Source organism: Bos grunniens, chromosome 16 (genome assembly GCF_055505025.1).
Source record: "Bos grunniens cultivar Pamir isolate PY7600 chromosome 16, Bosgru_T2T1.0, whole genome shotgun sequence".
NCBI lineage: Eukaryota > Metazoa > Chordata > Mammalia > Artiodactyla > Bovidae > Bos > Bos grunniens.
Window position 1 is genome coordinate 31,495,121 of NC_141180.1, and position 27,854 is coordinate 31,522,974.

The 27,854-nt window shown below is 61.0% G+C and overlaps 1 protein-coding gene across 8 annotated transcripts in view; it reads right to left on the reverse strand.

The window, feature by feature from the left end:
* Window positions 1–27,854, reverse strand: part of MEGF6 (multiple EGF like domains 6) — a 102,546-nt gene that overhangs the window by 18,681 nt on the left and 56,011 nt on the right. For 6 of the 8 annotated variants that reach the window (XM_086342565.1, XM_086342563.1, XM_086342564.1 and 3 more), the window contains 10 exons: window positions 17,477–17,599; window positions 7,688–7,813; window positions 6,656–6,778; window positions 4,922–5,044; window positions 4,456–4,593; window positions 3,448–3,567; window positions 2,973–3,095; window positions 2,270–2,440; window positions 1,804–1,935; window positions 954–1,082 (listed from right to left, as the gene is read on the reverse strand). In XM_086342565.1, the coding sequence (XP_086198691.1) occupies window positions 954–1,082; window positions 1,804–1,935; window positions 2,270–2,440; window positions 2,973–3,095; window positions 3,448–3,567; window positions 4,456–4,593; window positions 4,922–5,044; window positions 6,656–6,778; window positions 7,688–7,813; window positions 17,477–17,599 (1,308 nt within the window). Of the gene's footprint in view, window positions 1–380; window positions 440–536; window positions 754–953; window positions 1,083–1,803; window positions 1,936–2,269; window positions 2,441–2,972; window positions 3,096–3,447; window positions 3,568–4,455; window positions 4,594–4,921; window positions 5,045–6,655; window positions 6,779–7,687; window positions 7,814–17,476; window positions 17,600–23,136; window positions 23,403–27,854 lie in introns of those variants that run through there. The other 2 variants (XM_086342569.1, XM_086342571.1) reach the window with 2 other exon arrangements.

A 27,854-nucleotide genomic window follows, 5' to 3' on the forward strand; every position in this document is an offset into this window, starting at 1 on the left:
CACTGGAAGCTGAAGCTCCAATCCTTTGGCCACCTGAAGCAAGGAGCCAACTCACTGGAAAAGATTCTCATGATGGGGAAGATTGAGAGCAGGAGGAGAAAGGGCGCAGAGGATGAGATGGTTGGATGGCATCACCGACTCGACAGACACGAGTCTGAGCAAACTCTGGGAGAGAGTGAAGGACAGAGGAGCCTGGTGTGCTGCAGTCCACAGGGTCACAAGTGGGACACAACTTAGCAACTGAACAACACACATACAGCTTCCAACAGGCAGGGTGCTTTCAGCTCTCACTCAGAGTAGGGATGGCAGATTGCAGGAAAAGAAACAGGGATGCGACCAAGCTGAGAAGGTGACCGGAGGGAGGAGGCAGAAAGACCTACCCTGCCACCCCACACAGGCCGCCTGGGCACTGGGAACCGTCCACCAATTGTTGCCATCGCTGCTAAGACAGAAGTCCTTGATATACTAGCTGTATTTGCCAGCAAAAGTAGCAGAAACGTAAAGGTCTGAAGACTTTAAAATGAAGTGTCAGGCACCTGGGAAATTTCTGTGGACTCCAGTTCCTCCAAAAATGTTGCAACTTCAGAGTTAGAAAGGATGTTAGTGTCATCCCAAGAAGCCACAGCCCAGGCACGCTCCCTTCTGCAAACCCCACCCAGCCATCACGTAGCTCTTCTTGAATGCATCCAGGAACAGGGAGTTCACCACTTCTCAGGGGACCCAGTTACAAAAGTGCTGTTCTTCCCACAAGTCCTCACCACCTGCGTTAGTCAGGCCCTGTGAGAACAGCCAATGATAACCCAGTGCTCCTTGCACTAAAGGGCTTCCTCTATACCATACCGTCACTTTCCCCACCACTGCAGGAGAAAGGGGACCAGGAGCCAAGAGGTGGTGCCTGCCCCTCACCTCCACCCCCAGGATGAACCCAGAGGTCAAGGAGGGGCTGCACCCACCGTCCTCACAGTGGGCTCCGCCGACCCCTGGGGGGCAGCGGCAGGCCCCCGTCACAGGGTCACAGGTCCCGCCGTTCTGACAGCTGCAGGAGAAGCTGCAGTTCTTCCCGAAGGTGTCCGGAGGACAAGCTGCAAGGGGGACAGAGGAGCTTAGGGTCGTCGGCCCGCAAAAGGACCCAGCACTCAGAAACCCCTCCAGAGATACAGACACCCTCCTGGGGGTCAAGCCTCCAGTTCAGAAGCAACTTCCCAGAGCAGCACCCAACGGCACTTGTGCCCCGGGACCCCGCCCACATGTATGGCAGACATCACTCATCAATCCTGCATCCTCTCCCTCTGAACTCCAACAGGTGCACCTTCTCAACCAGCACTTTCAGTCACTATGGCCTCTGAGACTAGAGGGCCGCTGGGCAGGGAGTGGACATGCCCTGGACAGAGGGTGGGAGAGAGCAGTGTTCAAATGTGCTTCAGCTGCCCACTTGCTGTGTGGCCTGGGGAAGTCACCTGTCCCCCCGGAGACTCTAGCATGACTGGCCTGCCCACCCACTGCTCTTCATCAGACCCCTTTTTGTCTCAGTTAGCTGCTGGCTTGCTTGTGGCTGGACCCTCATCGACCGTAACATCTCTGAGGGGCAGACACCAGGCTCTGCGAGCCCCCAGGGTCTCACAGCACCTAGAAGAGGACCTGGCGTGGAGAAGGCAGCTGGGAGACCCTGAAGGAATGAGTGAATGGAAGGACCCAGGAAGCCCCTGCCCAGGACGGTAGGAGGAGTGGACTGTCCGTGCCATGCAGGTCCTAGGGCTCCTGGGCCCTGTCCCCCACATAGCCCCGCCCCCATAGCAGCCTCACTCTCGTTGCAGACGAGCCCGGTCCAGCCATCGGGGCAGTCACAGCTGTCCAGCGTGGGGAGGCAGGTTCCCCCATTCCTGCAGTCATCACAGGTCAAGCTGCAGTCTGGGCCAAAGGTGTCGTCCAGGCAGACTGGGGGACGGATTGAGAGAGGAGCCTCAGAGCCTGGCCCCTCGCCCTGGACCCTACCCAGAGAAGGGGACACAGGGCATCCTCGGGCCATGCAGGCCCCACGTGGGTGAACGGAGACAAGGGAGCCACACAGGGGCCAGAAAGGGCCTTAAGTGGGCAGCCAGGCTCAGCCCCGGACACACTGGGCAGACTGAGCAAGCCTCTTGGCCTCTCTGAGCCTTGGTCAAACAAGGCGCTCACAGGAAGACTTCCTCATGCCCAGGACCGTAGGCTGGGCAGCAGCCGGGCCCAGGGGGTGCTGGCACAGAGGCCCGGGGACGGGCCCGCCTCTCACCATACTTTTCCTGCAGTGTGTGTTCGCCCCGTGCCTCGGCCTCTTCCTCCTCAGCCCCGACGTAGTCGTCTTGGAAGAGGTGGGGCAGCTCGTCCTGGAGCACCGCGACGTGCAGAGGGGGGCGCCCGAGGGGGAGGTGGCCGTCCAGGACCAGCTCGGGCAGCTCCAGGGCTGGGCAGAGCACGAAGGCCCCTGAGTCCCTGCCGCTCACCTGTCCTCGTCAGGATTGACTCCCCTGCCCCTCGGTGCCACCCCAGGACCCCCACCTACAGACTCCACCATGCCCCTCCTCACCCTGGTCACCAGGAGTGAGCCTACTTCTCAGGACAGAGGAGGCTCCAGGTCCTGAGGACCTGACTCTCGCCACGTCCGCCCCAGCTGTCCCGGCTCCCACACTAGCCCGAGGGACCCTAAGTGTGGAGAGGGCGCGGGGACAGGAGAGCCCTCTGCTCTGGACATGGTCCTCAGTCCCTGAATGAAGTCCCTCCTCTCGTCTGGGAGGAGCTGAAGCTGGACCACTGGGACCCCAGCGTAACACCTTGCCTGGGGGCCCCTGTCTGTCCAGTCCCTCTCACCCACCCATCCCTAGCCCATCCCACAGTGGGAGGCTGGTCTAAGGTGAGGTCCATCCAGCTGGGAAGCAGGGAGTAAGGCCCCGGTGCTGCAGGAAGACAGGGTCCCATGGGGCCAGGCGGAGACTCACAGGTGCAACCCCTGCGGTCCTCGTCCAGCTGGTAGCCGGCCTCACAGGAGCACTGGAAGGAGCCGGCCAGGTTGGCGCAGTGGTGCTCGCAGCCACCGCGGCCAGAGGCGCACTCGTCCACGTCTGCGGGCAAACCCAGGGGTGGCGCCCGTCCTCCAGGGGTCGGGGCCTTGGGGCGGTGCTCCCGCCCCACCCCTCCCCATGGGATGGGGACCTGCTGGGTGACACCCACGCCACAGCCACCCTCCTGGCCTCCTACTCGAGAAAGGGCAGGCCAGAGGCAGTTGGGGGTGCAGGTCCAGCCCAGAGAGAAAGTGACCACACAGGGGAGGGAACAGGAAGGCCTCCACAAGCCTGCAGACGGCAGGCATTAAACCAACACCCAGAGACAGAGTGCTGGGCGGGGGCCAGAGCCCACCCCGTGTCATCCTTAGGACGGCCCACTCCCCAGCCACCCCAGCCGCCCACCACTCACCCTCACACCCGCAGCCATCCGCACTGAGCCGGTAGCCAGCATAGCAGCTGCACTCGTAGCCACCGGGGCTGTTGGTGCAAACCTGCTGGCAGCAGGGGGAGGCGGCACAGTCGTCGACGTCTGCAGGGCACACACCACAACCCAGCTGGCACCAGTGCCACCCACGTGCACTCCTTCCACAGCATGGTAGTGTGCACACACCTGCACACAGCCACACGCACACCTCACAAACACACCTACACACCACGTGCACACCTGCACACAACCACCTGCACACAACCACACGCACACGTGCGCACAAAATCCTGCAGGCAACCACACGCACACCCATGCACAACTACCTGCACACAGCCACACGCACACCTCACAAACACACCTACACACCACGTGCACACCTGCACACAACTACCTGCACACAACCACACACACACGTGCACACAAAAACCTGCACACAACCACACGCACACCCACCCACAACTACCTGCACACAACCACATGCACACCCACCCACAACTACCTGCAGGCAACCACATGCACACACACACTTGCACATGACTGTATGCACACCTGCATGTGAGTTGCACATACTCGCCCACAATCACATAGGCACCCAGGTACGTCCCCGGCCCCGCACACACGGCACACCAGGACGCAGGTGGCAGCCCAGGGCCACCCCGCCTGCTGTGGGAGCAGGGTAGGGAGTGGCAGGTGCTAGGAAGTGCCCGCTGATGCAGAGGGGATGCTCACGTGCCACAGCACATGGGTGTTGACCAAGTGGCTGAGCAGAGCTGCAGGTGGACATGGGGTGGTGGGTGCTCGGCGGGGTCTCGATGCTGCCTCTCACCAGGCCCCCTTGTACCACCCCCACCCCTTCCCGGGGCTGAGGGAACAGGACTGGGGGCAACAGGAGGGAGGTTCCCATTCACGGCATCAAACCCGGGCACTGCCCCAGGGCAGCAGCGAGCCTCTGGCTTGGGGGACGGCAGTCAGGAAGGAGGTGGCTCGCACCGATACACGTCCTCTGGTCCTCGTCCAGCTCGTAGCCATGGGGGCAGGTGCAGACGGGGCCCGCGCTGCTGTGGCTGCAGCCGTGGGAGCAGCCGCCGTTGTCTGCCTCACAGCTGTTCACAATCTCCATCTCGATCCCTGCGTCCAGAGCCACCAGGGACGTGGGATCAGTGCTGGGGGGATACCCCGAGCTGGCGCAGTCCTCCCGCCCTAGCTGCTGCCAGTCCACTGGGAAACAGGCTGCACGGAGCTCCTGGGCTCAGTGGACCCTGGAACCCTGTCCTCCTGGGGTCCCTCTGTCCTCCCCCATCCTCCCAGGACCCACAGTCAGCCCCCAGGCCCAACGCCGCCCTCGACTGACAAGGAAGTTCTGCCCCTCAGCCAAAGCGAGCCGACAGCTGTGGGGGCCTGGGGAGCCATGTGGCATCTCCACGCCCGGTGGTGCCGTCGCCCACTGTCCACTCACGGTAGCACTGCCGGCCATCAGCACCCAGCTCGTAGCCCGCATTGCACACACACTTGAAGGAGCCGTGCGTGTTGAGGCAGCCGTGTGCACACTGGGCCAGGCCCGTGGCACATTCATCCACATCTGATGGGAGACATTGGGGGTGAAGGGCACTTTGGGCCACTGGCCGGGGAGGTTCAGCCCCCAGAGGTGGTCTTCACCAAGGGGTCAGGGCCCAGGCGCCCTGTGCCAGTAGAGGCCCCCGGTGCCCTCTCCTGCTTCCCTCTGAGCACCTTTGCTTTCATCAACACACTCCAGGTGCAGAGCTGTGGTCCGTCCCAGGGCGAGGAGGGCACAGCTGGAAGTCTGGGTTCAGGCCCCACCAGCAGCAGCGGGCGCTGTTCCACCTCTCTGAGCCCACGGTCCCTGAGATGTGTGTGTGTCTGCTCTTGCCAAGCACCCCTCATCCAGGCCAGGCACAGAAGGGGCCTTTCGCCACCAGCCTCCGGGGGCCAGTGGGAGAAAGCGCACTCTGTCATCCAGGGTCAAGCTACATCTTCCCTGTGGCCGCGTGGCACTGGCCTCGGGACCTAGCATCCCTGATGACTGCCTCAGTCCCGCCGCCTAAGAGTCCCTGGAATGAAGCTGACCCTCAGCCTCATTTCCCACTGGGTTCTCTGAAGCCACTGTATTCGGAATGCCAGGACATGTCCATCACATTGGCAGTGAGACCTAGAACACTTTCCTGATAGTGACATGGAACAACAAGCTTCTACACCCACAGACCTGTCTCTCTGATGGCCGTCAGGCAGGACTCCTCGGGAAATGACCACAGCATGCCCTGGAGGCACCACATCACTTCAGAGACTCACCCCAGGAGTCAGGGGGACAGGCCCAGGCTGCTCATCCAGAACCACGTGTAACAGGGGGGAGCAGGGACACCCGAGTCCTGAGGTGGGGCAACCAACACCGCACAGTGGACGCCCATGCAGCCATGAGGTCGGAGCATGTTCTAAGAAGCTGTGCCCACCACGCTCTGGGGTGATGCTCTATGCACCCATTAACCAACAGCCTAGAGCCATGAGGTCGGAGCACGTTCTAAAAAGCTGTGTCCACCATGCTCTGGGGTGATGCTCTATGCACCCATTAACCAACGAGCCTAGAGACAACCTGGAAACTGGCTCAGGGATGTCACTCGGGTCACAGTGATGACCCTTTCTCTAATAAGCAGGTTGTTGTTTACTCGCTAAGTTATGTCTGACTCTTGCAACCCCATGGACTGTAGCCCTCCAGGCTCCTCTGTCCATGGGATTCTCCAGGCAAGAATACTGGAGTGGATTGGATTTCCTTCTCCAGGGGATCTTCCCAACTCAGAGATCAAACCTGCATCTTCTGCTTGGCAGGTGAGTTCTTCACCACTGAGCCACCAGGGAAGCCCTAACAAGCAGGTACTGGTTAGCTAACACCTAAGAGAGAGATTTAAAACTAACAAGGCACCCTGAGAACTGTCTTCCTGTAGACACGAGACTCTCTTTGGGAGCAGTTCCTTGAGCTCCCGCCCCTCCTCTCCATCTCCCACCCTCCACCCCGCCACCGGCAACCCCAGTCCTAGAGGTGACCCTGCATCATCCCAGGTCAGCCGAGAGTGACAACACGGGAACTGGCCCTGTACACACAGGCCCCTGAGGGGGGATGCAGGGAGCTGACCCCGTGCGGCTGACCTGGACTGGCCCTAGCACAGGGAGGGCGTCTTACCTTCGCAGGCCTTGTGGTCTACTGCCAGCTGGTAGCCCACGCGGCACTCGCAGTGGGCAAGGCCCCGGAGTGCCCGGCACCTGTGCATGCAGCCGCCATTCCTGTCTGCGCATGGGTTTCTCCCTGCGGTCATGGCCAGGAGGAATGGGGGCAAAGGGCAGGCGTGGAGGATCCAGCAGGTTTGGGGTCCCCACCCCAGGGCCTCTGGTGAGCCCCCACCTAGAGATCTCACCCCTCCTGCTCTGTCCTGACAGGCTGGGACGTGGACTAGGGGCCAGGGGAGCCCCAGGCACTCCCAGACGACTCCAGAGAAGACAGAGGGCGGTGAACGCATGGCCAGCTCCCCACCTCTCTTCTTGTCGGAGCCCCAGCCCTGTGAACTCGTGCCACCCTGCCCCACCGCTGGCCCACACTCAGTCCTGACCCCCAGGGACCTAGAAGGCCAGGTAGGGTGGGAATGACTCCCTCAGCACCAGCCCTGAACCCATCCCTTCCCACTTCTCAGGGGTCTCCTGGGCCTGCTCCACCTTCTCCGTCAGCAGAGGACCCCTTCCATGACCCACAGCCCTGGGACCCCAGGGCAAGGAGCCAGACAGGGCCTGGCCAGTCTCCTCTGCCTGAGGGCCAGGGCTGGGGCCTGCATGCCCACGCCAAGGCCAGGGCAGGCCTCAGAACTGAGACAACACAGGATGCCCTTCCTCTTCATGCCGGTACCCCCATCCTAAGCTTCCTGCCCCCAAAGATGTGAGATCCCAGAGCACAGCCTGACGGGCTTCCTCCCCAGGGCCCAGGGGGGCTGGATGATGCCCCATCACTCTCCACAGTCAAGGAGCCCCTGGTGTGATCACAGGTCAACCAAAGGCAACGACATAGATAGGACCCCTCAGACCCTCCTGCAACACCAGTGGCCAAGCAGGGAGGGTCTTGGCTGCATGATCCCCGGGGAAGGTCTGAAGGAGCATGGAGAACGGGCAGGGGGTCCCAGTGGAAGGCCCAGCCCTGATCCCCTGCCTTCACCCCTGGGACACTCACGGACGCAGCGCCTGCCATCCTCCTGGAGCTGGAACTCGGGCCGGCATTGGCAGCGGTGCTGGGTCACTGTGAGCTGGACGCAGTTGTGCTGGCAGCCACCATTGCCCACGGCGCAGGAGTTGATGGCTGGAGACCCGAGAGGAGTCAGGTCACCCCAGGAGGACGGCCCGGCCGAAGGGCTCCACCCCAGGCAGGCTCAGAGCACCTCCTGCAGGAAGCTTCTGGCACCTCCGAGCCCCTCCGTCCTTCCTGTCCGCGTCCCAAAAGCAGGGGCTTTGAGAGGGCAACACAGCTCCCGTCCAGGTCGCAGGCCTGGCTTTATTTCTCGGCCCACACATGGGACACACAGGGCCATGATCCGAATCTGGGTCCTCTGGTCCAGCCTGCCCCAGGACTGGATGTAAGGAGGCACTGCAGAGCACCCCAGTGGAAGCCCAGCCCCCGCCCCGCAACCCCGGGCACAGAGCACAAAACACCAGGCCCTGCTGAGGGTCAGGGCATCCAGGGCTCAGGGTCCAGCAGGCTGGGAGCCTCCCTGGAGGAGCAGGAGGCCAGCAGGGGCTGGGGAAGACCCAGACACGCCACTGTTGGTCATCAGGCCAGGGCAGAGCCACCATGACCTGCAGGCCTAGCCACCAGCTCGTCGGACCACTGCAGCACCCGCCCACCCCAGGTGGGGCCTCACCCCCACCTGACCTCACCCAGACCCCACTCCTCTCAGCAGCTGTGGGGACAGCACTTGGTGAGGTCAGAGCCAGGGACCCCCATCCCAGTCCTAGGATGCCAGGGGTCCAGGTGTTCCCGCTCAGGCCCACCTAGAGCAAGGCTCTTATGGGTCAGGCTAGCCAAGTGGGTGTCTATGTCCTGTGTGGATGCGTTGAGGCTGTGCCCAGGAAGAGGGCACTGGGCGAGACTGGGCATCCAGGGAGGACACCTGGCCTCCGGTAGCTCCACCAAGTCGCTGGTAGAGGCCTTGTGGTTAGGGAGGGACAGGTCCCCAGCTCTGCAGTAAAGCTTCAAGAATGCACCGCGGCGAGGCGCAGATCACTGCCCAGCGGGCCTGGGCCAGAGCAAGCCTGAGTGCTGGTACTAAACACAGCGACCGCCGGGGGGCAGGGATTCATCCCCAGACACCACCTGTGCTGTCATCACAGACTTCAGGGGGGCCTCAGGGCCTGAGTCTGGAGAGGCCATTCACTGTCAGTGGGTCTGGGGGCCAGGAGCGATCCACCCCACCACTGAGGCCCGTGGAGCCAGGAGCAGCCGTGTCTGCACGCAGAGCAAGCGAACAGCCTCAAGGCTCAGAGTGGCCAGGCCCACAGTGTCTGCCAAGAACAAGACTTCCTTCAAAGCAAGTATGCTCCCCAAAAGCCAAAACCCAGCACTCGCCATCCTGCTGGTTCCCCACGAGGAGTGTGTGGGGGAGGAACTAGAGCTGAGGGTACCCCCGGGGCTGAGCCAGCCCTGCTCTTGGGGAGGAGTGAACACCCGGGGTGCAGGGCGGGCTGTCTCCTGGCCACATCTGCCTCTGCCACGTGTTGAGGGGGAGCAGCAGAGACCCGAGATCCGGTTCGGACCGAGGCAAGCAGGATGGCCATGTCTCCGGTCCCAGACAGCCTCTAGGCCCCCTCTGCAGCCACCCACCCCCAATTCTGCGCTGACCCCCAAAGCCCCACATTCCTCCCCCGAGACAGCTCTGCTTAACCCACTGCCATCAACTCCAGAGGCTTCCAAGTATGGCCTGAGCCAGCCCATTCCTGGGGCCCTGTCTGTGTTTACAGCACCAACTGCATCACTGCTCAGAGCTCATAACAAGAACCAGAAGCCCATCCTGGCAGCGCCGGGCAGGCACACAGAGAGAGGGCCAGGGGAACGGCTGGGCAGACACTGCGGCTGCAAGGACGTCCCACAGAGCTATGGCAGGACCCCCGAGACGGGTCCAGGGGCGACCTGGTACTGGGCCCACAGAAGCCCACCGGGGAAGAAATCCCACGGAGGTGTCCAGCTCCCCATGCAGCTTTGAGCCTCCCCAATACCAGCCCGAGTCTCTTGCTCTGCTGCACAAATCCTAACGTTCCAGATGCCCCCAAGCTGTGCTACACACGAGGAAGCCAAGTCCCACATCATCATCTCACACATCCTGTGCCCAGGATGCCCGGAAAGCTTAGCAAGGTAGTTTTTCTCAGGCGCTGGGCTGTACAGCTCAGGGGAGGGCCAGCCTCTGCATGCCCAGTGCCTAGAGCTGGGGATAAAGCTTCCAAGCCCTCAGGTCACTGTGAGTCATAGCCATGGAGTCCACATACCATTGCCCCATGCCTGAATGGACCAGGCTCAGAGCTGAAGCTTCGAGCTTCAGGAGCGAGGGGGTTCCACAGCCCCTAAGGGGACCAATGTTTGTGTACCTCTGCAATTCACATGTGCACTTCTAAAACTCAACCATCAATGTGCCCATATTTGGAAGTGAAATAATGAATTGTGGTGCTGGAGAAGACTCTTAAGTCTTGGACTGCAAGGAGATCAAACCAGTCAATCCTAAAGGAAATCAACTCTACTTTGGCAACAAAGGTCCATCTAGTCAAGGCTATGGTTTTTCCTGTGGTCATGTATGGATGTGAGAGTTGGACTATGAAGAAGGCTGAGCACCAAAGAATTGATGCTTTTGAACTGTGATGTTGGAGAAGACTCTTGAGAGTCTCTTGGACTGCAAGGAGATCCAACCAGTCCATTCTGAAGGAGATCAGCCCTGGGATTTCTTTGGAAGGAATGATGCTAAAGCTGAAACTCCAGTCCTTTGGCCACCTCATGAGAAGAGTTGACTCATTGGAAAAGACTCTGATGCTGGGAGGGATTGGGGGCAGGAGGAGAAGGGGATGACAGAGGATGAGATGGCTGGACGGCATCACTGACTCAATGGACGTGAGTCTGGGTGAATTCCGGGAGTTGGTGATGGACAGGGAGGTGTGGCGTGCTGCGATTCATGGGGTCACAAAGAGTCGGACATGACTGAGCGACTGAACTGAACTGAACTGAATGCTGAAGCTGAAGCTCCAATACTTTGACCACCTGATGAGAAGAGACAACTCATTGGAAAAGACCTTGATGCTGGGAAAGACTGAGGGCAGGAGAAGCGGGTGGCAGAGGATGAGATGGTTGGATGGCATCAGTGACTCAATGGACACAAATTTGAGCAAACTCAGGGAGACAGTGAAGGACAGGGAAGCCTGGCATGCTGCAGTCCATTGGTCGGACATGACTTGGTGACTGGACAACAACAATTCCGGTTAAATGAGGTCATAAGGGTGGGGCCCTGATCCAACAGAATTTGTGTCTTTAAAGAAAAGATATAAGGACTTCCCTGGTGGTCCAGTGATTAAGACTCCAGGCATCCAATTCAGGGGACATGGGTTTGATCCTGATCAGGGAACTAAGATCCCACATGCCTTGCAACCCGAAAAATTAAACTAAAAATATTTTTTGGCTTCTCTGGTGGCTCATACAGTAAAGAATCTCCCTGCAATGCAGGAGACCTGAGTTTGATCCCAAGATTGGGAAAATCCCCTGGAGTAGAAAATGGCAAATCACCCCAGTATTGTTGCAGCCAAAAAACATAAAAGTATTTGTTAACAATAAAGACCTCCCTTTCTCTAATATGGGAAGGAGCTTAAAAAAAAAAAAACAAAACAGGAAAGACATAAAGTCTCTCTCTGTCTCTGTCCCCATGGCCACACGAGGCAACAGCAGGAAGAATGTTCTCATCAGGGATTGGATTGGCTGGGACCATGAGTGAGAACTGTCAGCCTGCAGAACAGTGAGAAGATGAACTTCTCTAAGCCGCCCAGTCGGTGCGTTGGTTAGGGCAGCCTGAGCCGACTACTGCACCTTCACTTCCCAATTTGCAAGCACCAGAACCAGGGGACTCGCAGGTTCTAACAGAAACGAAAGTGAAAGCGTTAGTCATTCAGTCGCATCTGACTCTTTTGTGACCCCATGGACTGTAGCCCACCAGGCTCCTCCATCCATCGGATTTTCCAGGCAAGAATGCCTCCCAGGGATTTTTGAGACCAAGGCATCAAACCCATGTCTCCACCAGGGAAGCCCTGGGTTCTAATAGTGCAGGCTACAACTCCGTCTTTCGCCTGCAGGGGTCGCTCCAGCCCAGAGCCAGGTGTGAGGAAACTGGACCTTCTAGATGTCCTACAGGGAGGAGGATCTGCTCCATCCATGCTGGTTGACTAGCCACTGCTGGAGATGCAGGTGGTACCACCTGGAGCCCAGCATTAGGTGTGTGTGAGTGCCATGGAGGTGCAGGTAGGGCTCTGCACAGTTGACCTGCAAGGCAGCTCCGCTGGCGAGGCCCTGGCCTGGGACACCAGCACGGTGGCCCGCCCGAGCTGGTCATTCAAGGGGCTGTGCCTGGCAGGCTGCTGGCGTTAGGACAAGCCTGTTGGCAGCGTGCTGAGCCCACCAGCCCACTCTGCTCTAGCCTCCAACCCCAGCCGGTGGATCAGAGCAGGATGGATGGCAGCTTCGTGGGTTCGTAATGACTGCCCTCAGACTGGCTTGGCTTCCAGGTCCCAAGAGCCTCACACCACGTGTGGTCAGCAGCCATGTACAGCCCATACTTCTAGGAAGCCCTCTGTTGGCCACAGGGCTGGGATGGTGGGACTGGAAAGGGGTGGTCCGCCGGCTCAGCCAGTGGGGGAGACTCATGTGGGCTTGGCCCGCCGGGTACTCCTTAGCAGCTCACGGTTTGCCTACAGCCTGGCCTTATGCATCCTGCCCCATCCCCGACCCTCTGCTGGGGCCTCCACACTGCCCAGGGTGGCACAGTTCCCCTGCAGCATAGATTCAGCCGCTCCCACCCACAGGCCACACTCCCTCCCACCCACCGGCACCCACATCACAGACTGCACCGCCCAGCACCCACGCTCACCAGGCCCGGCCAGAGAAAGCAGCAAAGCTTGGACACAGGCCCTGCAGCTGCCCTACCCAGTGCCTGCCCACCTCAGGACATGCACTCACAGGTGAGGACCCGGGCTCTGCAGCCCCTGGTACACATTCCAAGGTCATCCGCATTCTCACACCTCTCCCCACTCCCACGCTGTGCTCCCTGCTAGGTTCTGCCCTCATAAACTCTCTGACTCTAACCCCCCACCTCCTGAGGCCCCAGTCTGCCCCTGCTTCCCCACAGGGTCTCTGCATCCAGCCCAAGGGTCTGTGGGCACTGCCCCGGCTTCCCCAGGTCAGGGTGCAACCCTCCCGTCCTCCCTGGGCACTGGCAGCCTACAGATACAGGGCCTGGTCTCGGGCACAGGGGTGACCTCCCAGGATGGCCTCGGGCAGGGTGGCCCTTCCTGCTCCCTGTTCAGACTCAGCGGCCCCTTGGGGCTGGGAAGGCACTTTCAGAAACTGCAGCCTGGTTCAGGCCTGGAGGTGACTTGAAAACGTGGCCAGAACTGTGTCTGTGGTTTGCAGGGACGAGCTCTGCCAAACAGCCTAGCAGTCTCCACCCCTCTGCTGCCTGTGGCTTTGCCAACGAAGCCTTCAGGGGCCCTGGAAGCCTCCCCGTCAAGGAGTCAGGGGACAGCAGGCTGTGGGGCCCTGTGCAGACACCTTGCTATCCCCTCACCGGGGAGACCCAGGCCTGGGGAAGTGTCTGCCCCGAGGCCACTTAGCACACCTGAGGGAGAACCCCAAAGGCAGGCGGGGTGCAGGAAGAGCCTTCCCGTACTGTGGGCACTGTGTGTGCCCTCAGTTGCTCAGTCGTATCCGACTCTTTGCAGCCCCTTGGACTGTAGCCTTTCAGGGCCTCTGTCCATGGGACTCTCCAAACAAGAATGCTGAGGTGGGTTCCCTTTTCCTCCTCCAGGGGCTCTTGCAGTGGGGCTCATCTGACTCCAGACCACCAGGGGTGCAGGCTGACAGCAGAATCCTCCCCACAGTATCCATCCAAAAGACTCAACAGGCCTGAGGCCGAGGGGAGGAGGAGGAGGGGACCTGCCTCTCTCCAGGGGCTGGCCCCGGGGCGTCACAGGGGCCCCTCTGCTCGTTGACAGTGACATCATGGCCCCTCAGACGGGGTGTGCTGCTCACCATGGGGGACATTCAAGGCCAGGATCCAGGAGGGACCTCTGGGCAGGAGTCACCCTAGCCCGGAGGAGGAGGGTTTCCCAAAGACCGGGAGTGGGTCTCCGTGGGTCTGCCTGGGTGCACTGCATGGCACAGAAAAGAACAGGTGCCCCCAGGCTCGCCGCCCAGCACAGCTCTCTGCAGCTCCATTTCCCACAGTCTGGGGAAGGACAGGGCCCAGTTCCTCATCCCTGAGGGTGAGAAGCAGGCTGGACCAGCCCTCGGCCTCTCTGCCCACCTCTTCCCACCCCAGAGCCTGCTGGGGCGGGGGTGGGGACAAACCCAGGGGGCTCCCAGGTGGAGCCACCAGGAGGTGGAGCACCCAGGACACCAGGCTGCTTCTGCTTCTTTCTCTTGGGCCCAGGCTGGACAAGAGCAGCCAAGGTCAGACGTGAGGCACTCAGGGGCTTTGAGGCTGACAGCAAGATCCTTCCTGCAAATTTTCACTTTAAAAATGGAAACTTTTTCCCCGTTATTTGCAAGGGGCCTTTTACAAGGGAGGGGCGCAGGAAGACTGTGTGCTTTCTGTCTTCTCCCTGCCTCTAAAGCACCTTGAAAGAGTGTTTCAAGTTTCCCCTTGTCTGTTTCAAGGCCTCCCCACCTCCTTAAGCAAAACCACCTTTGAAGACTTCCCAGATCCCTGGGTACCATGATGCGGCACCAACCTGAGAGCTCCCAGCATGCAGGGCCTTCCCACCCTGTATGGAGGAAGAGCTGTCACATCCCTGTGGGTACCTTCTTTATTCTCACTCTCTAGCATTTCCATAACCCTCATTCCAAGCTGCTGAAGGGAGGGGTGCCCGGACCTGTCCCCTGCCTGCCCTGCCAGTCCCAGGAGAGCTCAGAGCACTCCTCCCCTTGCCCAGAGGATCCCAGCAGGCCCCAGGGAGGGGGTCCAGGGCAGCTGTGCTCCAACTGCGCAGCCCGCCTGCAGCTGGCCTGCGTGGGGGAGGGGACAACTGGGGAGGGGCCCAGTCCTACGCTGATCTTCCCATCAATGTCTGCTGAGACCCTAGGGTGGGCTGGGCCCAGAGAGTGCCCCCATTGTGAACCTCAGACAAGGCCACCAGCTCCTCCCCACACCCTGCGGTCTGGGAGTCCTGGAGGAGAAGCGGGGAGGGCCCACACCTCTCACAAAGCAGCAGGGACTTCCAGCAGCCTGGCAGGGGCCAGGCAGTGCCCTTCACCAGGCCCCACCTGGAGCCCCTCATCTGGTGCTCGGCCGCCCTACCCATCCCAGGGCCGTAGGTCAGGTGCTCTGCTGCTGGGGAGGGTCCCTCCACAACCCAAAGGGGCCCTTCAGGGAGAAGGGAGGGTGCCCCTAGAGCAACTGCTTCCTGCTCTGCCTGGGAGAAAGTCCCCAGGAGACCCCTATCTGCTCTGGAAACTTTCCAGCAAAGCCCGGGCCCCCCACAGGGAAGGCAGCCCCCAACAGACCCGGGCTGACAAACCCACATCACTCCCAGGAGACCTGGGGGTTGGCCTGCAGGTGTCAGCTCCCAGGAATTTCAGATACTTGGAATCTGCCCACAGGTGTGCGTGAGTGTGAGTGAGTGTGTGCAGGGGACGTGGCGTGTATTTCCCGCCACGACTGGAAGTTGCGGAATGTGGGTATTTCACCTGCCCCCTTTGGCGGGAGCAGACAGGAGGTGGGTGGCCAGGAGGTGAGCACAAGCACCCAAGAGAGCTGCAGACCCCCTGAGGTCCTGGGGACCATACAGTCTAGGGGTACAGAGTTGACGGTGGTAGGCAGAGGGGGTGGTAAGGTCCCAGCAGCCTCATACCAGGCTGTGCAGACCACACTGGGGGTCCTGGCATCAGATCTTTAGAAGACTCTGTGTTGTTACTGCTTTTCAGTCTCTCAATCGCGTCTAACTCTTTGCAACCCCAGCGACTGCAGCACACCAGGCTTCCCCGTCCTTCACCATCTCCTGGAGTTTGTTCAAACTCATGTCCTTTGAGTCGATGACGTGAACAAATGCCACAGATGGAGACTTCAGGAGCCTCGAGCCCAGGCGTCTCCCAGGGAAGGGCTCCAGCATGGTGATGGGCTGGGCTGGGCTAGGCTTTCCTCCTGGGCTGCCTGAAGAAGGCTATCCCCCTCCAGAAGCGGGGTATTCCTCCTGGGCTGCCCGACGCCAGCAGCTGAAGGCACTGTTAGAGATTGCCACAATCCTCCCAAAGCCCTGACAGGCACCCTCCCCTTTGCGTGCTGTTTACCCATTCTGGCAGCTCAGTGAAGACCACTATCTGGTGGACTAGGGGGATCCAGGGAGACAGGAGGGTGTCCCAGCCAAGCCCACCCTGGACCAGCCCCCAGGGACACCCTTCTTTGAGAAGAACCTGCCCCAGAGGAAGGGAGAATACAGGGGACCCGGGGACCAGCAGCCGGGCTGCACTCTGTTGCATTTGTCCTGAAGCACATCACAACATTCCTGCATCTGTTTCCACTTTCCAGCTCTGAAACTTTACAGGGCAGCGGCCTCGCTCCCTGAGTGGCGGCCCGGACATGTGAGCGTGTCTGCTGGGGAGGGCCCCCCAGGGCTGGCAGGCCGCCCTGCCACATAGCAGCGAGGCGTGCAGGAGGGAGGCTGCTCAGAGCCCGCCTGGGCCCACTCCGGGTCTCCAGGGTGGAAAGAAGAGGCTCCCTGCCACAGCCAGGGAGAGAGCCCTGGCCAGGGAAGGTGACCACCAGCCCAGCCCCCAGAGAACAACCCCCACGCAGCCTGCCAGACAAAGCGGCCAGCAGGGAGGGGCAGCCCTGCCTGCGACACCTGTGTTCAGGGCAGCTGGGATCGGGGAGGGTGGGTGAGGGCAGTGGATGGCCACCGTTCACTGCCAGATTCCTGGACTCCAGCCCTCTACCCTCTGCCCAGTGGGCACCCACGCGCCCCTTCTCTCCCTGGAGCCAACTGTGCTGGTAGGGGCAACTGTCACTGGCCCCAGGCGCCCCCATCAAGCCCATTCCCCATAGTAAAAAGACCCCACAGAGGAAGTGAGGGCTAATACCCTGCCTCTTGGTTACCATGTCCCTGCCTGTCACACCCCCACCCCCAGGCTCTTCAAGACGGATGGGGGGCCTGAGCCAGGGAACCCAGCTCTGCAGACCAAGAGCAACCCTGCACTGCCCCTGCCCCAGGCAGGGCACCCCCCACCACCACCCGGCAGGCACCAAGTCTCCCCATTTGGGGCAGCAGAGCCAGACCTGTGTCCCTGGAGACGGACATCCGCAGCCTCTGCGGCAGAGGGCCCTGGAGGGGACGGTGGCCCAGGGCTCCTCCCCACTGCGCAAGTCCCCTGGGAAGTGGCTTGGCATCCCGGCCGGACTCAGCTGTGACCACTGAGGGTGCTCAGCCCAGGTCACAGTGCCCAGGGGCCAGCCTCAGCGTAGAGCCCTGGGCCCAGGACACGTTCTTTCACCACCTGAGTGCCGGTGACCTCACGGGAGTGGTGCTGGCAAGGGCCCATAATGGGTGGCGAGGGCCCCTTGGCACACCACACTCGGCAGTACGGAGGCCACTGTAACGGTGGCTGCACTGAGCAGACAGGCCCCCTGGGGCCCATCAGTGCAGGAGTGCAGGGACCCCCTAAACCTGGGCACACCCAGAAGGGTGGGGTGACGGCTGAGGTTAGGAGCGCTGGGCCCAGGAGACTGCTTACCCAGGCAGGTCCTGCCGTCCGCGTGGAGACGGAAGCCGGGCTTGCACTCGCAGAAGTAGGAGCCTGGGGTGTTCACACACCGGTGCTGGCAGCCGCCATTGTGCACCTGGCACTCGTCCACATCTGGGGGAGGGGGAAGACACGGGGCTGGGGTTAACAGAACCCACACGGTGGCCTCGCGCTGCGCTGGCTCCAGGCAGCAGGTCCGGCCCCCTTCTCTCAGGACACCGTCCCTGCCCGGGTGTCGGGACCCCTCCTTCTCAGGCCACGCTGTCCGCCACAGTCCCGAGTCCCTCACCCATGCTTGCTGGAGCAGAGCAGAGAGAAGGCAGGCCAGTCTCCAACACCTGGGGCCCACCTGGGAGGAAGAGCCACCTCTAATTCCGCTTAATAACCCCCCGGGTCCACACTACACATTGTGACTGCACCCTCCAGCTCTCACCCATCATCCCCGTGAAAACACCCACCTTTGAGGCGCCCCTCCTAAAGCCCCAGCCACCCGAGCACACCTCTGCAGGGTGTCACAGGCACAGGGGCAGGGCTTCCCCTGGGGAGTCCCCAGAGCCTGCCCACCAGGTCGTGCCTCCCATGGACAGAAACCCTGACTCCATCCATGCGCTTGTCCCTCCAGGAACAACCAGAGACGACCCTAGGAGGCCTGGCCTCTGCTCCATGCACAAGCCACAACCACCCCGGGAAAAACCCCAGGGTGTCCCTCAAGCCCCAGGGCTGTTCAGAGAGGAGATGAGACCAAGAGAACTCCTCCTTGGAAATATGGTGACTGGGGAGCCCTCCTTGGAATGATACCAGAATGATCAGCAGGTGGAAGATTGAAGGTAAAGTGTTTTCAGCCCCCAGTAGAGCCCCAAGGAGTCTCAGGGTCCAGAGGACCCAGGGCACAGTGGGAGGTCTCAGGACCCAGGGCCCTCCAGTGGGGGAGTCAGCTGAGTAGTGATGGGGGTGGGGACCGTGGGCTGACCCACACCCGCTGGGCAAGGCAGGGTGGGCAGCCGCCACCCAAGGGGTTCAGAAAGGAGACCTCATCCCCTCTGAGCTCAGATTCCTCTCTCTGCGACCCCTTCAAGGTCCCCGAAAAGTAAAGCGACTGCATGGCGAATAGCACTGCGCATAAGGTAAGGGCTCAGCAAAGCCTGGGGGAAGAGGCGCCCCACGTGCGCTGTCCGAGAGGGCGGGTGGACTGACTGGGTCTCAGTGTGTCTCAGTGGCCTCGCCGGGCAGGACAGAAGGACAGAGGGGCTGTCATTTCCAGACATGGGCCCAGCGGCAGGTGAGCAGCAGACCGACCAACGGGGACACTGGCTCCCAAACCACCTCTCAGCTGGTCACCTCAGATGCTGGCCTTGGGGAGTGGCTGAACCACAGTGGTACTGCACTCTCGAGCCCTCGGGCACCTGGCTAGCGGGGGAGAGCCCACACTAGGGGCCCTGTCCTCGAGGGGATGTGCAGGGAGCCAGCAGCCCGGGGCCCACAAAGACACCAAACTGACGGGCAGTCTGGGACAGCAGGTGGGGGAGGTGGGGCAGGTAAGCCCGTCATCAGCAGGGCTCCTTCAGGGGCAGCGCTGACGGCCGGGCCCCCCCACCCACATGATCACACTCTCAACGCCCTCCTGTGGCAAGGACGGACATTTAGACTTGAGAGGTGTCCCCAGGCTCCTGCCTAAATCCTGCCAGACCAGCCCCTTGACACCCGGGAGCCCTTCCCGCCTCCAAAGCTGTCCTGCCCACGACAGTGACCGTGATCAGCGGCACAGGCAGGGGGCCACGAGGCCCGGCCAGGCTTCCCAGTGCCCATGGTTTGCTGTCAGCCTGTCCAGATTACCTGGGCCCAGCGGCACAGCTCAAGGCCTCCCCCTCCACCTCCCGGCTTACGGGTAGGCGGGCAGTCCTGCTGGGGTCCCTCCAGCTCTGAGATCGAGGCCGCTCTACTGAAACAGCTTACTCAGAAAGCAAGGCAGGACCGAGTGACCGAAACCTAGCTGGCCCCACTCCCAGGCGGGCCACGTGGTGGGAGGTCAGAGCTGCCCTCAGCCACCGCCCATGACCTGGAGCCGCCGACCCAGTGACGACCTTGTGACTGCGACTGCAGTCATGCTGTGACCCGAGGAGCCCAGGCTCAGTTCTTAAGGAGGGTGTGGTCAGCTGAATAACAGGCCCCCCAACCCCGCAAAGAGGATGAGAGCATCGTAATCCTGGAGCCTTACACAACAGAAGGACTTTGCAGGTGAGATGAGAGATTATCCTGGAGCTTCCAGGTGAGTCCAAGGTCATCACATGGGCCTTACGAGTAAGAGAGGGAGGAGGGCTCCATACAGTGGAATCCTACTCAGCCATAAAAAAAAATAAAAGGAAACAATGCCATTCACAGCAACGTGGATGGACCTAGAAGTGATCATACTAAGTGAAGTAAGTCAGATAGAGAAAGACAAATAACATCTGATATCACTTATACGTGGAATCTGAAAAAAAATACGTCTGAACTTATTTACAAAACAGAAACAGACTCACAGACACAAAAACAAACTCATGGTGACCAAATGGGAAAGGGTGGGAGAGATAAACTAGGAGTTTGGAATTAACATACACATTCGCGCACAGAAAACAGATACCAAGGACCCTCTGTATAGCACGGGGAACTATACTCAATATCTGGTAACAACCTATAGTAGAAAAGAATCTCAAAAAGAGTATATATGATATATGTGTTCAGTAGCTAAATCGTGTCCAACTCTTTGTGACCTCATGGACTGCAGCCCGTCAGGCTCCTCTGTCCATGGGATTTTTCAGGCAAAGAATACTGGAGTGGGGTGCCATGTCCTACTCCAGAGGATTTTCTCCACCCAAGGATTGAACCCCCATCTCCTGTGTCTACTGCATTAGCAATTCTTTACTAGTGAGCCACCTGGGAAGCCATGTGTGTGTGTGTGTGTGTCTGTGTAACCAAACCCCTGGTGAAAGGAATGGCAATCCACTCCAGTATTCTAGCCTGGGAAATCCCATGGAGGGAAGAGCCAGGCAGGCTATCGTCCAGGGAGTCACAAAGAGTCAGACACGACTGAGCACACGCATTACTTTGCTGTACACCTGAACACTGTAAATCAACTATACTTCCATAAAAAAAAATAAATATCTAAAACAACAACAAAAAAAGATGCTGCGCTGCTGGCTTTGAAGGTGGAGGAGGGACCACAGCCAAGGAGTCCAGGTGCCTCTAGAACCTGGACATGTGGGAAAGCAAATGCTCCCCCAGAGCCTCCAGGAGGGACCAGGCCTGCCAGTGCCTTCATTTTAGCCCTTCTCAGACTTCCAACCTCAGAAGTGTAAGGTACCAGAGACCTGGGTGGTTTTCAGCCATCAGCTTGGGATAACATGTCCCACAAGCCACAATAACTGAACACAGAGGGAATAACCATCTAGCAGCCTCTCCAGTGTCATAGAGGCTCAGACAACCCGACCTGGAAATCCAGGTTCCCAAAAGACCACTCTGGCCAGCCTGGCCTCCTGACGCCAGAGGAGAGGGCCACTGTGGTCTTGGGGGGATGGGGGGAGGGAAGGGGGCTGGGGGCACTCCCCTGGGTCCCACGCTGCAGGCTGCCCTCACCTCCATGCCACACACTGCCTCCACCCGGTGACCACGGCTGAGCACTGGCCCCATGGACCCTGAAACTACCGCAAGTCATCTGTTCTTCTGAGAGACATGGGCCTTGCTCAGTCGTCCTCCAGGCCAGTCTGTGCTGCTCTCCACGCCAGAGGGCACACGGACAGCCCACCCAGACAGCATGGAGGAGGCCCAGTCCCCACGGCAGCTGAAAAGGAGCTTGGAGGCTTCCTCCTCTGCCATCCTCCCCTCGGAGCATCAGGGGATGAAGTCTGCTCCTTCCAGACAAGCAGGCAGAGCCGCTCCCACCCTCAACAAGGGCTCCAAAGCCTCAGGACAGCCCCAGGCTGCAGCCATCTGGTCTCTGGGAGCAGGCAGGTTGGGGTTCAGCAGGACAGTCTCTGGGGTCTCACTGCTCCCCTCAACTGAGACGTGTGATTAGGGAAGCGGCAGCCTGGAGATGGGTCACACGCTGGCACTCGGGGACACTCCCCTGTACAGACATGGGGCCGTTCCCCTGAGAGCCTATGGGACTTGCTGGGCGATGGTGCCTCTGAGGGCCCATCGCCACACTGATGGGAACCCAGGAGCACACAGCCCCTGCAGAAACCACCCCAGATGAGCCCGTTCTGAAACCTCAGCCACACTTACAGGAAAACCTGAGCCCCTGGGATCCCACCAGAAAGGTCCGCTCAGCACATACCAACTTTGTTATCCTGCTTCCCCCAAACAGGACACAGGGTCCTCGCCCCGGACAGTCCATCCCATCACCCACAGGCCCTCTCTTGGCCCCTTCACATGCCCATCAGTTCTCAGAACAGAGCGGGCACACCTGACTCCCTAAGCCCAGCCCTGCCGGCCCCTGCTCAGCCCCAGGCCCTTGGATGCTACGGGCCCTCAGCATTTAGTGCCACCAGTGGAGTGACAGTGCCGGCCTAGACCGAGTCACCCAGGGGGAGGGCTGCTTACCCTGTGGAGATGGGGTCTAGCCCCAGAGGGTGAGTGACAAAGCCAGGGGAGACAGCGGACTTTGTCACAGCCCAGCCCTGCTGCTCAGAGATCTGTGTGTCCTCTGGTGGAGAGCAGCAGGGACTGGCCCGGAGGACAGCTGAGCACAGAGATCAGATGCCCTGCACAGAGCCACACTCAGGGGCCTGGGAGGCTGTGGAGGGGAGCCCAATCCTGGCCCTGCTTTAATAGCCCTGCTCTGGACCTGCCTGCTCCTGCCGGACAGACGGCTGCAGCCCAGGGGCAGTACCGCGGGCAGCAATTGCACCAGGGGCTTCAGGGTCCTTGGTGTGGGGAGATGCAGCCTTGCCCCACGCCGGGTGTCCAAGTATCGCAGGCGATGACTCACGGCACGCCACACCCCTCGTCACATTCCTGAGGTTGCCAGACTCCAAACTCCATGGAACCCACGATGCTCAGGAGCTTCCTGCAGGAGGCTGGCCCAGCGTGGGTACCAGCGTGGGAGAGGCAGGACAGACCCGGGACAGGGCTGCTGGGGTCCTCCCAGCTGACCCTGCCGCTCACTGGGCTGACCACAGTCCCCAGCCTTGGGGGGCCGGGGTGGGGGGTGACAGGACAGCACCTGCCACATCCACACACAGCCCCCAAGGGGCCAAGGCTCTGGGGACCCTGGTAAAGGAAACTCTACTCCAAGACCCCAAGGGCCTCTCTCTTGGGCCTGCCCTACCCCTCCTGTTTAACCCCCAGAGCTGCTGGTGCTGCAGGGGAAGTGCAGCCCTTGTGCCCACCAGCAAACACAGTTGCTGTACGTTTCTCCTCCCTCTGGTCGAGGGGCTGAAATGCTGTCAGCAGCCCACGCAGCCAGGCCAGAGACGGGTCAGGAATGTCCGACGACTCAGGGCACACGGGACCTGTCCCAGAGGCAGCGGCTGCCTCCCCGTCTGCCCCAACCCCTCTCCCTCCAACCACGGCATCAGCCCCCCGGGATGCAAACTGTGAAGGAGGAAACAAAGGCAGCGCACGCGGGACGGAGCGCATCCAGCCTGCCCCCGCGCAGAGCCCGCCGCTCCCACCTGGCCTCGGGTCGCCGGAGCTCACGGGGTAGCCGGCTTGGCCCAGGTGGCACGGGTAGCAGCCCCTCCACAGGTAGCGGTAGTGCACGCCCGCAACGCGCGCCAGGCTCCCCAGCAGCCCGAGGTACCAGAGAGCCGCCAGCCCGCCGCGCCTCCACGGCGCCTCCATGGCCCATCCGCTCCCTCCTGGCTCCGGGCAGCGCGCACTCGGGTCTCCCAGCTCCGCTCCGCTCGGCGCCGCTGGAGCGGCTCTGGTGGGGCGCGCCCCGCCCCTCGCCTTTCAGTTCTCCGCTTTCCCTCCGCCCCCCGCAGGTAAGGGCCAAATTCCCGCCGCAGCCAGGCCCCGCCCCGCCCCGCCCGGCCCCGCCCGGCCCCGCCCCCGACTCTCAGAAAGAGCATGGGCCCCCCTGCGCGCCGCCCGCCCACCCGCTCCGCACATTCCTATGCGCGCGCTCACGCAGCCGGCACACACCCAGATCCACAAGAGCAAGCACCTCCACGCAGACACGTGCACAAGCAGACCCACGTGTGCAAGACGTACACAAGACACCCAGAGTCCTGCACGGACCTGCATGGGCACATCGATATACACGGGCGCTGGCACAGGCGGGATCCCTGAGCCAACAAGTTAAAGAAAACACGCAATATAGAGGTGGATGGAGGCCACCCTGGCAAGGCCCCAGGGCTCCGCAGAGGCAGCTCGACGCAGGTTGCGGAGAGTGGGGAACCGGCGCACTTCGAGGCCACACCGTGGTAGTGGATGTCTTGGGGGTGAAGACTCCCCCAGGCCCCCAGCCCGGTGTCCCTCATCTCTCCACTGGTCCAGGGCCAGTACCTGCGGGAGCCTGGTAAAGCATCACTGCACCCCTACAGCAGATGGGGGAGGGTCCGAGCCTGCAGGGACAGGGAGCCCCAGGGGTGAGGCTGCCGAATCATGGACACTCCTCCAACCCCAGACTGCTGGGCACAGTCGGTGGTCCCAGATGTGTCAGGCAGCCCTCCTCAGAGGTGGTGGGGTCACACTGGCTGTGCACTCGAGAGACCTGTGCATTCAGGCCTGACGAAGGCTGGGCCCCCAGCCCCCCATCTCGTGTAGGCTTATGCTGATCCCCAGTGGCTCACCCATGGCACCCTGCCTGACCCAGCCCTATCCAGAAACTGCTGGCTGTCATTCTTCACAGCCCACCTGTGGGCAGGGTTCAAAGGGGGCAACCTCAAGCTTGTGGAGAAAGGCACTGTCTCGCCTTGTCCGGTCCTGTCTGCAGCCCAGAAGCCAACTCATCCCACTGTCTGCCCCCACCGCCCGCCTGCCAGGTGCCAGGCAGTGCAGAACAGGCCTGCCTTCCTGTCTGCCCCAGCCTTGGGGGTAAGCTTCTCCCCACCTCCCCCGGGGCAGCACCGCAGCCTGTGGATCCCAGCCTGTCAATGTAGGGAGCCCCCACATATCTCCCAGATGGACACTTGAACAGTGTCCCATGGCCATTTGAACAGTGCCTCCCACAATGCGCCAGCTCTGTTTATCACTGCAACGTGTATCTCATTCGCTCCCAACAACACTAACAAAAACCTGAGGGTCCCTGTGCAGCCACCAGTCAGGCTGCAGGGAGCCGGGGGGTGCTGGACACAGGTCTGGGGCCTCAGACACTCTGCTCCAGATACTGCCAAGCATCACACTGCTCAGCCTGGCAGGGGGTCCGGCATGCAGACCTGGTCACTGAACTCCTTTTTTAATTATAAAGCATTTGTGGTTGGGCTGGATCTTCATTGCAGTGCGAGGGCTTCTCCCTGCAGTGTCTTCTCTTAGTGCAGAGCGCAGGCTCTAGGCACGCGGGCTTCAGTAGCTGTGGCATTCAGGCTTAGTTGCTCCACAGCATGCCACCGACTCGTGACTTCCAGCGGAGCTCTTTCCTCACTGTCTCATGGTGCCGTTTTGAAGCAGGTCTGTGCCTCCCAGCCACACCTATAATTAAACCTTCATTCTGCCCAGGAGGGAATCCTCCAGCCAGGTGCCCACCTAGGCCCTGCCCTTTGCACACAGGGTCCCAGACATTCTCGTACAGTCTTTATCCAGGGGATAAATGACCTGCCCAGGGTCACACAGGACAAAGGGGACCACCGACAGGGATCAGGTCTGACCTAAATCCTGCCTTCATTGGGCACCCTCCTCCAGGCTCCTGGAGACATGGCCTCTGCAGGTACCCAGAGGCTCTGTCGGGGGTGCCCAGTGGGTTCTGGGTGGTGGTGGGGGGGCAAAGGCCCAGAGGAGGCAGTGGACCTGTGGTGCTTCTCCTGCTCTCTCACTGCCCCCTACCACAGGGCCCCGGACTGTCGGCCAGAATTCAGTGCTGGGCTCCCTCAGCCCAGGCCACCAAAGGGCTCTCCACGTGGACCCTGGGCACAGCACTTCCAGGAGGCGCTGGCTCCAGGCCCTGGCTCTTCCATCCCTCGTGGGTGGCCTGGCCTTCCCAGCGCCCCAGCTTCCACAGCAGCCAAGATGCCCACTCTTCCTCCGACCCGCAAACAGCGAGCTCCTACACATCTGTTGAGTGCCAATCCCAAGAGGCCTTCTCTGCAAAGTTCCCCAGCCCGCTCCCCCGAGAGCCACCATTGCCAACTCTGCTTCCCCTGAAGCTGGCCTGTCCCTCCTTCCCCTCAGCCCTCACTCCCTTGCTCCTCTCCGTCAGCGAGGACCTGAGTGCCCGCTCTGGGCAGAACCCGGTTCTAGGAGGCAGAGCTGTCTCCCCAGCAGCCCAGCTGAGCCCGAGACAACTCGTGACGTGATGAGCTCGGGCAGTACCTCCCTAAAGGACCCGGGGTGGGGGTTCTATGGCTCTGGGCCTCCATCCCCACTAGGCTGGGCACAGCGTGATGGCGGCCAGCCACCACAGCCCAGGCAGGGCCCACTGGCCTCCCTGGTGCCACCAAGCACACCCAGGCGCGCAGCTGTGGTCTGGAAGCTGTTTGGGAAATGCTTTCCCGATGCGGAGACTGGGCTGGTGTCTCTGCCCAGTGGAATGTCTATGTGTCAGCAGAAGGAGCGGACCACCCCCCGCCAACCCGTCAGGCCGGCTCCAGCTTTTCTCTCCAAGCTAGGCAGCCACCGAGCTCCTCTGCCAGGACCCAGGCTGGAGAGAGGGCCCCATGCTGCCCCCGCAAAGCTACAGCTCCCCCTTAGTGCTGGGCCCGTCCCACCCTAGACCCGTGAACTGGGGCTTCAGGGGCAGGACTGCCATGTCCCTGGGGTCAGCAGGAAGCAGAACAAGGCGCATTTCCTCCCTACACTTGTGGTATCTGTCCCTTGGTGCTATGGATACTTCCTCCAGGAAGCCCTCCAGGAGGCCTCTTGAGGTCCCAGGTTGCCCTGTGGCATTCTGCCAGTCTGCTGAAAGGGAGGTCATCTTGGCCTCTGGTTGTAGAGCAGATGCTGGGGGAGCCTGGCTGGGCTTTGGAGCACTCGATGCCTGCAGGGGTTGGGGGGTGGCCTTGTGTCTCCCACCCAAGTTCTTAGGGACACAGGACAAGGAGGCCCCAAGACACGGGACAAGAAGGCCCTCCAGTGGGACAGGAAGAGACCACGCCCCACCCCAGGCCAGGGGGGAGTCCCTGACCCTTCCTGTCTGGCTGGGGGGTGGGGAGAAACTAAACTCAGGAGGAACTAAATCCTCTGGAGGCAGGTGGGGTTGTGTGTGTGACAGAGAGGAGAGACTCTCAGAGAGGCCCCAGAGGTCACCGCCCTGATGCCAAGATACCCTTCTTCGAGGGTGACAGTCCACGGGCACAGTGGATGCTGGATGGGGTAGCTGTTACTGGCCACCCCTGACCACCTACATTGCCCTCTGTACCAGGCACTCTACGGGCTTGGCACCAGACTGTGCCCTCTCACAGGTGGACAGGCAGACCCAGAATGAAGCCACACAAGCTGGTGGGGAGTAGGGGAACTACAGGTTGGGGCCCTGCCTCCATCAGCACCTCCTGCTGAAGTCAAGTCTCACGTGACAGGCTGCAAGGCTCGGGGCGCTGGGCAGAGGCTGGGTTGGAGGACCCTGATGGCCAAGAAAGCAGTGTGGGAGCCATCTGGGGGCTGTGAGGGGCAATGGGGCCATGAGAGGGACTGGCCGGCGATCAGATGGCCCCCTGCCGCAGGGGAGAAGGCCAGGAAGGTGCTGGAAGGAGGCCCCCCTTTCAGGTTTCTTCAATCTGCCTTTGGGGACTCAAGGCCTCTCAGCCCAAAAGTCCCCCTCCCCACCTCCCAGTCCCCCAAGGGGACAAATGTCCTGCCTGGTTGCTTCCAACCTAGATGGCCAGAGCCCAGCGCAGCCCAGGAGGGCAGTTTTTAGCTGGGGTCCACTGTGGCCCCATGCAGGCCCAGGAGAACCACCCCCAGAATGTCCCTCCACCCCCTGTCCCAGGGCCGCCCCTGCAGTGTTATTTTGGGAGCGGAGGCCGGGCCTGGCCTCCAAGAGTCGTCCGGGCGTCAGCCTCATGGTAAACTCATTACCCACCCTGGGTCCTCACTGAGCCAAAGGAAGGAAAATGGAAACCACGGTTGTTTCCGAGAGCCCAGCTGCCGCTCCTGGCTGCATCTGCCCTGGGCTGGGGCCAGGCCCCCTCTACACACATACACACAGGCACGAACGCCCCGGGAGAGCTCAGGGCAGAGCAGTCACTGCCACACGTACTCTCCTCCAGAGACAAGATGGCTGAGGGCGAGGGCAGAC